Source organism: Mus musculus, chromosome 2 (assembly GCF_000001635.26).
Source record: "Mus musculus strain C57BL/6J chromosome 2, GRCm38.p6 C57BL/6J".
NCBI classification, from domain to species: domain Eukaryota; kingdom Metazoa; phylum Chordata; class Mammalia; order Rodentia; family Muridae; genus Mus; species Mus musculus.
Genome location: NC_000068.7, coordinates 86,887,095 through 86,898,276, shown reverse-complemented (window position 1 = coordinate 86,898,276; position 11,182 = coordinate 86,887,095). Strand labels below are relative to the sequence as shown.

The window sequence follows — 11,182 nt, the reverse complement described above, 5'->3', positions numbered from 1 at the left end:
GGTGGTTAAGAGGAAAGAAGAAAAATCATCAAAAAGGGACGTTGGAATGCACTACCCAAAGTCTCTTCAGGTTTGCACCAAATGTATTAGGGTTAACTGAGATAATTCAAGAGTGAAAGAAAGCTGACAGACATCAGCAAAAGCAAAATTATTCCTTTAAACAGAAAAATGGAGGGCCACAGTCTCTTTCCAGAAGTACATATTGTGTAAACATGTCTTAGGTGTCTTATGATTTTACAGGGCCATAAATTGTTGGAATGAGATATTATATAAGTAGAATCGTTTCAAAGTGGTAAACAACAGAAAATGGAAACTTTCTGGATCCAAGCAGCCCAAAGGTGTCATCAGTGAAGTCAACTTTCTTGTTCAGTCACACCTGGGTTCTCAGATTTTTAATTCAATAATGAATATAACCATTTTCTTTCATTTAAAAAAATATGTACATATCATGCAATTGCTACTTGAGTTATCTTTCTTTGACTCAATGTTATATTACAAATACATTTCCATTTTAGAAGTTTTAAATTTTATTACTAAATTTTTATAACAATTACTGAAACCTCATCAATATGAATTACTAAAGTTGGATAACTTTTGCTGTTTAACTTAATTAATTTTTCCTGAATATTTCTTGTATTTATAGCCAAGTGCTCTAATTTCACTTTAGTGGTTAATTATCTAACAATTTTTCATAAATACAAAGCTGATAATTGAACTAATCTTAAAGGTATATTATATTTACCTACTTTTAAAATCTATTTTGATATGGGATTTATCCCATATCAATAACATTAAACAGCATTATGATTTATACTTTTGAATTTATTAATCATTTTATTCATTAACATTCAAATGATATGACCCTTCCTGGTTTCCCCTTCCCAAAACTCCCATCAAGTCACCAGTCCCCTTTACCTCTAGAACGGTCATCTTCTACCCACTCACCAACTCCTGCCTTACTGCTCTAACATCTCTTTATGCTGGATATTAAGCTCCATAGGACCAAGGGCCTCCCCAACAATTGATGACAGATAAGGTCATCCTCTGCTATATATGCAGCTGGAGCCATGGATCCCTCAATGTACAGTCTTTGATTGGTAGTTTAGTCCCTGGATATACTGGATGATCCAGTTAGTTGATATTGTACTTCCTATGGGGTTGTAATACCCTTCAGCTCCTTCATCCTTCCCCTACCTCTTCCACTGGGATCACTGGGCTCAGTCTGATGGTTAACTGTGTTGGCAGAGCCTATCAGAGAACAGTTATATCAGTCTCTTGTCAGCAAGAAATTCTTCTCATCAGAAATTTTGTTTTGTTTTGGTATCTGCAGATGGGATAGATCCATAGGTGGGGCAGTCTCGGAATGGCCTTTCTTTTAGTCTCTGTTCCGTTTTTGTCCCTGCCTTCCTTTGAATAACAATAATTCTGGAGTAAATGTTTCAAGTGAATAGGTGGACCATCCCTCTACTAGAGGCTGTACCTATCTACTGGAGGTGTTATCTCCATGTTCTATTTCTCCCTTGTTGGGTAGTTTGGCTAATGTCATCCTGAGAAACTGTCACTTACCTGGAGTCTGGGATATTTTAGTCACTACCCCCAGTTCCCCATCCCCCACTGATATACGTTTCTGTTCAATTTCCTGACCCTCTTTACTTCTGTTGCTTCTCATACCTGATTCTGACCCCCTTTTTACCTCCCCATTCTCTATCCCTCCTACCTCTTTCCCTCCCTCTACCTCCTTTGATTATATATTGCCTGGGTTCAATACTTATAAGTAGTTCTGTTATTTTGTCTTATTTGGATTTGGTGTTTTGTTTTGTTTTGTTTTGTTTGACTTTTGAACTTCAACTTCACTTGTTTTTCTTTCTTTCTTTCTTTCTTTCTTTCTTTCTTTCTTTCTTTCTTTCTTTCTTTCTTTCTTTCTTTCTTTCCCCTACAAATTCTATCAACTTACATAGCTTCTATACTTCTTATTGCCATCAAGTGTATGTGAATTCCATCTCAGCTACCATCCCTGCAATATGGTTGACCTCAGCTGTTGACTAGGTGACATGTTATATTTTTGCAACCAGAGTGGCAGTGTCATCAAAAGTAGAGTACTTACAGGCAGCCTGGTTGGTTCTTCACTTCTCAGCCCTTGAACCTTAAACCCTTTCTTCTCCATACTTGCTTTATTCTCAATGGCATTTGGTGACAGGGTCTGGAGGCCATCTGTAGCATTTTCTACTTCAAATTGATTTTTTTTTTGATTGTTTGTTTGGTTGGTTGGGCTTTTAGAGGCAGGGGCTACAGTCTATGGAATAAGGAGATTGTTAAGGTGAAACCAGGAAGGGTTTTCAAATATTTGAAAGAAACAAATTTCGAAATATGAAAAAATAATATAACCAAAAATGAAATCAGTTAGACATAAACTAAAAAGTTAAATATTCTCCAGTTTTTCTCAGCTATAAAAAACAAACAAACAAAAAACAAAGCAAACAAACCAAAACAAAAAAACCTTCACTTAAACTCCAGCAGATGAAGTCCTGTGCTTTGGGGACCAGCTGAAAACCTTTGAGCCTTCAGAGTGGGGAAGTATTTTCAAGGAAGGAGACTCACTAACTTCACTGGATTGGAAGTGGGAACAGGACAAGTAGTGTTTGATAATCTGGCTTTGTGGACTACTCTGAATGTTGCTTTGATGTAATGCTTCACATTTTTGCAAGCACGCTGTCATTGATTGTTAGGAGATGCTGGCTTTAGAAACATTCAACTTAAACACTGCCAACTTCTGTGTACTCAATCAATCAAACAACAAAAACATCAACAAAAAGTAGTTCTGTATTTTTTTTAATTATATTTAATTATCTACAGTTTTATTTTTTTATTGAAATTTTGACTACATCTGTACCACATACAGGAGAAAGCAAAGGGCTCATTTATCCTAAGTTACTGTAGCCAGACTGTTGCTAATTTGTAGATTCTTCTTTTTCCCATCCTTTACCCATTCCTCTCTCCTGTTTCACTTCCTAACACAAAATAAAAGAGAAAGTATAGAGAGGACAGGGGAGAGAGAGATAGAGATCCCTAAATCTAATTTATTTTCCTTTGTTTCTTTTCGATCTCAGTTGCTATAACACCACAACCAAATCCCTCTAAACAAGCAACAACAAACAACAATACCTATTGGTGCTCTAGAAATTAAATACCCTCTGAAAAATTACCAAATGTCATAAAATGTAAGAAACTATCTGCAGCTGACAAAACCACGCCTCTGGTAGAGCACAGGGCAAATCAAAGTCAGAGACTCTGAAGCAGCCACGTGTTCTCACCTGGCATTAAAACAAAAACATATTCTTTTTTTTTTTTACTTTTTTTTTAACAAGGTATTTTCTTCATTTGCATTTCCAATGCTATCCTAAAAGTCCCCCATACCCTCCCCCCTACTCCCCTACCCACCCACTCCTACTTCTTGGCCCTGGTGTTCCCCTATACTCAGGTATATAAAGTTTGCACGACCAATGGGCTTCTCTTTCCAATGATGGCCGACTAGGCCATCTTCTGATACATGTGCAGCTATAGATACGAGCTCAGGGGGGGTGGGGGTGCAGGGGTACTGGTTAGTTCACATTGTTGTTCCACCTATAGGGTTGCAGACTCCTTTAGCTCCTTGAGTACTTTCTCTAGCTCCTCCATTGGGGGCCCTGTGATCCATCCAATAGCTGACTATGAGCATCCACTTCTGTGTTTGCTAGGCCCTAGCATAGCCTCACAAGAGACAGCTATATCTGGGTCCTTTCAGAAAAATCTTGCTAGTGTGTGCAATGGTGTCAGCGTTTGGAGGCTGATTATGGGATGGGTCCCCGGGTATGGCAGTCTCTAGATCCTTTCATCTCAGCTCCAATCTTTGTCTCTGTAACTCTTTCCATGGATGCAAAAACATATTCTTAAAATTTTCTCTGTGTTTTGAAGAAACCAAAATTCCAGAATTCTAACTACAAGTGGTATATGTTTTTCATCTGCCACATGGTCTTTTAGATTTAAACATGTGTCCTCAGAAACAATATTTTTCTTAATCACTGAGCATCTCTCCAGCCCTGATGTTCCTATTTTTATTTCATAATTATAAATAAGAATTTAAACTTTGTTTATAGTATACACATTGTCCCATCTTTCATCGTAAACTTCTTATACTTAATCATTTGATCTTTCGATATATATTATCTGATTGTATGAGTATCATAGCCAAATCATGTCGAACAGACAACTTATGACACTATTTCTTACTTCCGTCTCTTCCATTCTTTCTGCCAATTTAATGGGTGTTTTGTGAGACCTAAATGGTGTTATTATAGATGTTTAGTCTGGGCCTGCTCATTCATCAGTCATTTACTTTTGGCACTTCTACCAGATAGGAGTCTCATCATCAAACGTAAAAGAAGTTTCCCTGACCAAGCCTCAGAAACATAACTAACTAATAAAGTTGTATATTAGTAATTGATAAAACAATCCTACATAATGTAAAAGTATAGGTCATTTGAGGGATACAATGACTTAAGATTTTTTTCCCCAAATTTGGTAAATCTAACCTATTTTACATTTATTTGTTAGGTATTAATTCTATACATAAATAAGCAGCTTACCTTCAAACTAATAACACATCAAAATATGTAGGAAGTGAAAATTAAATCTATATTGAGAATCATTTCTTCTGTGTCATATTGGCTGCTATTAAAAAAAATTAGACATAAAATACTGGGTTAATGGGAGAACTTAGGACCCTTATGCACAAAAGGTTGGAATGTCAATTAGTTCAGTTTTGGTAGGGGTTTATATATAGTTTCCTTACAAATAATAAAGACAATTACCCCATTATCAACTTTACTACTACTGTATATGCACAACAGACCACAGACATTTTACCGTAGAGAGTGGCACACATATGTAGTAGTAAAATTTTGATGCCATGAACCCACTTACAGTATCTAGCTATACATTGGAGAATAAAGTAAATATGGCACATATTACACCCTACTATTTAGACAGTAGATGGACCAAAACTAATGGAGATGGGTAATTATCACATAAAGTGACTACAACATAAAATATCACATTTTTCTATCATATGACAAATGTAGAAAGAATAAAAAAATGAAGCATACAAGGGAATTATGATCAAGGAGGAAGATGACTACTAAGACAGAAGATGCAGAGCAAGAGAGGAAATTAAGAAGTGCTAACATATCAGAAAGCTGGAGTGGGTAGGTTGGGGAGCAGGGCGGGGCAGGGTATAGGAGTCTTTGGGGATAGCCTTTCAAACGTAAATGAAGAAAATAACTAATTAAAAAAAGTGCTAACATAATCAAAATACTTTATATACATATGTGAAAATGTCTCATAATGGTTCTCCTTATTAGATTCAGTAAATATATACTAGCAAAATTAAATGTAAACTAAATGAAATAAAAAGAAAAGCAAAAGAGTAGAAAATACAGGTAAAGGGAAAGTTAGAGATAAAAAAGAGAGGGAGTAAGAAAAAGTTTACGAATGACAGAGAGAGACAGAGAGACAGAGAGAGAAGCTGTAATGAAAACTTTAAAATATGGCAAGGTACTCAATAATGTGAATTAGTGTTTAAATATAAATATCTGTACAGTTTTGGGTCACTGCTGGGACACTACAATTTTCAATACTGCATACCCGTTTTGAAAATTTCTACAATATATCAATTCTGATAGACTGTAAGAAAACTAATAGTGTTACTAATAAAGTTGCTAGTGTATACTAGAAAAATTCATTTTTTCTATAGGGGATAAATATAACTATTAGATCACTGTACTATGCACATTATAAGTCATGAAATTATTTAACAATTGAGTCAATCTAATACACATAGTATATATAAGTAGGTTTACATATATTGAATTTGGTTAAGAAGAAAAAAATTAATCATTCTTTTCCTGGCTTAATTAATCTTAAAGTTTGTTTCTGATACTGTGCCAAGTAAACTTGCTTGGAAATTGGCTCCTGCAGATGACAACATATTGCGTGATGCTCAATGTCCTTACATGAGGAACCCTAGAATAATAAAGCAAGGAGGTAAGGCAAAAACTGGCCTGCTGATAGCATAATAGTTTCTGGAATCTTTGGAGTTAAAATGTCATATGACTGAAACCTGAATAAAATTTGTACGATGATTAAATTTATATTCCCAGGAAAAATAGTGAATTCAGAAAGATGCAGTAATGGATATGTACATGAAAATGCTGTAGTATAGGCATTTTCATATCCTTTAGTAGATTTCCTCTATAATTTTTAGAAAAATTGACTGTTAAAAGTTTTTAGGCATAAATTCTTAAAAGTGCTTTTTGTTTGCTTATTCTTAACTTTGGATCAGAGTAAGTATTCTTAAAAGTTGAATGAAAACATAAGTTTTATTAAAGTGTATCTGTGAACATGTATCATTTGATAATTTTATAAGTAATTCAGAATTATTGTTAATGGGATTGAGGGAATGAAAATAAATCATCATAATTTGAGGTTGTAGTTTTAGAAAATATTGATTTTGGATTTTCAGGAAATAAAAACATCTTAATTAAGAGTTATGTATCTTATTAGAGACTACAATATTCTCCTTAAAAAGTGAAAAAAATTTGTAATCAAGGTTAATTGACATTATTAAAGAATAAGTAATTGATGATAAATTGTTTATTTTCAGGTTTTGTTGACTACATATGTCCAATATTTCATTTGGGTTTTCTCAATTAATAAAAAAAATCAAAAACACAGAATTATAAATAGAATCTGGGGTCAAAATCTTATCATGTACTCATAAACTCAACTGTAATAATTCATTCTAATTAATTTGATCTTTTTGTTCTATTTGCCTAATCTGAAAAAAAAACAGATAATAGTACTTTTGTAAATTAGATCATAATCAAGTGATGCTTTACAAATCCATCTATTTGATCAGCTAAACTTTCAACTGCAACCTATAAAATAATTATGAAGTTTAAGAGATAAAACAATTATAGGAAGACCTTTAAACACTTATGTACAAATATCTTTCTGAAATTAAGGCTAAGTATTATATTTAACTTCTCCACATTTTAGGACTGTTCACTATGAGTGCCTGTAATGATACAAATGAACCTGAGTTCACGCTTGTGGGACTGACAGACTCCAAGGAGATTCAGCTGGTCCTCTCTGTTTTGTTTCTCCTGATATACATGCTCACTGTCTTGGGAAACATAGGTATGATACTGATCATTCATCTAGATGTCCAGCTCCACACTCCAATGTATTTTTTCCTCACCCACTTGTCATTCCTTGACCTCAGTTACTCAACTGTAATCACACCTAAAACCTTACAGAATACGCTGACCTCCATAAAAAATATTTCCTTCATGGGATGCTTCACCCAGTTGTATTTCTTTGTCCTCTTGGCAGCTTCTGAATGTTTTATACTTTCGTCAATGGCCTATGACCGCTATGTAGCTATCTGCAACCCTCTACACTATCCAGTTATTATGTCCCCTAGGCGCTCATATACTCTCATCACTGTGTCCTACATGATTGGAGTTTTGGATTCTTCTGTCACTGTCTTTTGCTTAAGCACACTGGATTTCTGCAACTCCAAAGTAATTCATCACTTCTTTTGTGACACATTCCCAATTTTAGCTCTGTCCTGCAGTGATACCTATAATGCAGAAGCCACTATATTCGTTTTAGCTGGTTCCACTCTATTGCTGTCGCTCATCACGATATCCTCATCCTATGTATCTATTCTCTCTACAATTTTGAAGATAAATTCTTCTTCAGGAAAGCACAAAGCCTTCTCTACATGTGCCTCACATCTTATAGGAGTCACTGTTTTTTATGGTACAATGATCTTTACTTATTTAAAACCAAGTACGTCCTACTCCCTGGGAAAGGATCAAGTAGCCTCTGTTTTTTATACTATAGTGATTCCCATGCTGAACCCACTTATCTATAGTCTCAGGAACAAAGAAGTGAAAAGTGCTGTTGTTAGAGTTATGAAGAAGAGAGAGTGCACCCAGAAACTAAAATAATACAGTTGTTACATATTTAAATTCTTTTTTCTGTTGAGTTCTTCAGCTTCTCTCTTGGCACAAAACTGACAGACTTGTCAGTTCTTCTTTCTAGTTATGTGACACTTCTCCTACAAAAATAGTTTGGACATGTCTAAGAGTGGGACTTTAAAAATCTATGTCATAAATGGAAATTAAGACATGCATGTTAAATCTATGCTTTAAATATTTGTGTTCATCAAGATAAATAGCATGTAATATCAAAAATATGCATTTGTAATTCTTAAGCTTATATACAATTTAACATATTATGAAATGTCAGGTTTTTTTAGGAAACATATCTGTGGAACATTAACAATTTCTATAGTCATCATTTTTACAATATGAAATAGTTTATTATATGTCCTATCTGTAGCAAGGGAGTAAAATTTAAATCTCAGGTTGATCATTTACACAAAATAAAGAATAAGTCCATGTCGATTTGATAGTAAAATGGATATGGCACTGAAGAAACTGAAAGTCTCTGCTAATTATAATTTAAAGATGTATGTAAACCTTTTTGCGTAATATGCTTGTTGAATATTCACAAATATTTAACTTTTTTTTTCAGTAATTTTAGTCACATTTAAATAGCTTGAAAGAAGTAAAATAAATGGTGCTGAAATTTGGACTTGTGTTAAATTAGTGAAGAAAAGTAAATGATAGGAAAATGGTATATTCTAATATTGTTGACAATATGGAAAATAATTAAGGTTGATATAGAAAAGACACACTGTTATAATTTTGAATATTTGTGTCCATATTCATCTCAATTAATAATTTCATTGTACATCAGAAAATGTTTGAAAACGCACTAAGGAAACGTTTCTCCTTCACATATTTTACCAACTTTCTTCACTCACTTAAAATCATAATACCTGATCATATTTGTCATTACAAGTTGTGAGTTGAGTGTAGTCTTAGTGTGTGGACAAGATATTACTTCTTAACGTACATTTCATTAGAGCGCATATCCTATAAACACATTAGGTCAGAAGTTTGAATGCAACAATAACCCTTGTATGTAACTACTAACCTTCTAACAGTTGGATCATTTGCAATATAGCAAGTAATGTTTCTTCTGTATGTTGTTGCCCTGTATTTATCTTATTAATTTACATTTGTAAAATGTTCAAAATAACTTTTTGAATTAATTTATTGCCAGAGATTTCAGTGCATTAGAGAAAAGAAATTCTCTAAGGCATAAAAAACAATGAACTCATGGTTACTTTTTTGCAGTCGAACATTTTCAAATAAAGTAATAAATTTATTTTATTTTTATATTTATATCAATACATCATATAACTTTCATTTAATGTATCTTTCTTTAATTAAAACTTCATTTTTAAAATGTAGTTTGATGCCTGGAGAGAAGACTCAGTGGTTAAGAGCACTATCTGCTCATTCAAAGGACACAAGTTACATTCATAATACATCATATGGCAACTCAAAGCTGTGACCAAGATTCCAGCTGATTTGACACTGTCACACAGTCATATAGGCAGGAAAAACACCAATGCACAGTAAATTTAAAAAAAGTTAAAGGAGGATTAATGAAAATGTAATCCCACTCTCTAAGCATTTGACTTTTTTGTTGATATTTTATAATCATATGAATATGAATTATAAAATTATATATCATTTCTAAAAGATATATTAATTATTAATTAAGAACTATATTGATTATACATATTATAAAATTTTATTTTTACAAACTTTAACTTTCCAGTTTATTCAAATATTGAAGATATTTTCTTATCTTCATGTACTTAAACAGTGGCACAACATTATATCAACAGTCCAGGAAATATTATGTTTTTTTATTCCTACAAGAATTGTGCTACTTGCAATCTATATTGTTTTTATTCTTTTTGATTTATGTTTGTGCTTAGTAATAACACTTTATTATATGCTTATAATTAACTTTTTATAGTTTGTTTATTTTAAATTTTGACTGTGCCTCATTCCATATATTTTCTTCATATTCAGTTCATTTTTATTACTGGTATTTACTATGAATTAATTTTTTGGATACAATTTTATCATTATATTATGCATGCAGATCTAACTCAGTGGTTTGTAGTGTAACATATTTATAGGAATGTGGCTGCATTACAACATTCAACTTTAAAATGACTTCTCCCTATTTTACTCATGTGTTCAATATTTATGTTTACACATAGAACAAGTGCTGCTCTCATATTTGGTCAGGGAAATCTCTGTCCTCTATGGCGCAACAGTTAAAGCAGAGATTAGGTGGCTGGAGCATGGTCATTCCTAGAGTGCCCTATCTACAATGTATCCAGCATACTGAGACTGCAATTGTGTTCTCTCTGGCAACATTGCCTGTATTTTCCTCCTCTTTCCTTAATACCTGCTAGCTCATATTCTCCTACTAATGTACCCTCTGTGTGTGTATATGTGTTTGTATATTTCAGGTCTTGTGCAAGTTGCCACAGCTATTGTCTGCTCATGATTGTGATACCCATGACACAAGCAAACATGTGTTTCACATTACTCTTCTAAATCTCACAGTTGCCTGTCTTCTACAATGTTGCCTGGGCCTTGTAGGGAGTGATATTGAAGTCTTATTTAGAACTGGGTACTCAACTATTACTCTTACCACTATATAGTTTAGAATTTCTGCATTAACTGTCACCTACTGGAATAAGAAGCTTCATTGATGAAAGCTGAGAGCGGCACTAATCAGTGTATATAATCATACACATCTAGAAGGCAGCTGTCCTGTCATATTTACTTTATAAATTTCCTTACTTCAGTCCCGTGTACTGCTATGGCTAGAAAACTTACACTGTATGTGTTAGCAAAAGTAGTCAAAAATTTTGTAATTTTGTGTACCCTATTTTGTAGCAGAAGATGGTCTAGTCGTCCATCACTGGGAGGAGAGACCCTTGGTCTTGTGAAAATTATATGCCCCAGTACAGGGGAATGTCATGGCCAGGAAGCAAGAGTGGGTGTGTTGGGGAACAGGGTGGGGGTAGGGTATAGAGGACTTTTGGAATAGCATTTAAAATGTAAATGAAGAAAATATCTAATAAAAATTGTTTAAAAATAGTGTTATATGTAGGCATGTAGCAGATGTGTAGCTTGAT

General features: G+C 33.7%; 1 protein-coding gene across 1 annotated transcript; it reads left to right on the top strand.

Annotated features, from left to right (window-relative positions):
• Positions 1 to 6,113: 6,113 nt before the first annotated feature.
• On the top strand, positions 6,114 to 8,051 carry Olfr1097 (olfactory receptor 1097). The gene is made up of 2 exons (NM_146843.2): positions 6,114 to 6,377; positions 7,093 to 8,051. Exon 2 carries the CDS (start codon positions 7,104 to 7,106, stop codon positions 8,049 to 8,051), a length of 948 nt encoding a protein of 315 aa, NP_667054.2. The 5' UTR covers positions 6,114 to 6,377; positions 7,093 to 7,103.
• Positions 8,052 to 11,182: the final 3,131 nt, after the last annotated feature.

What these genes read in the sequence shown, in the direction of transcription:
- Olfr1097 (NM_146843.2), top strand. Translation starts at nt 7,104, where the DNA reads ATGAGTGCCTGTAATGATACAAATGAACCTGAGTTCACGCTTGTGGGA.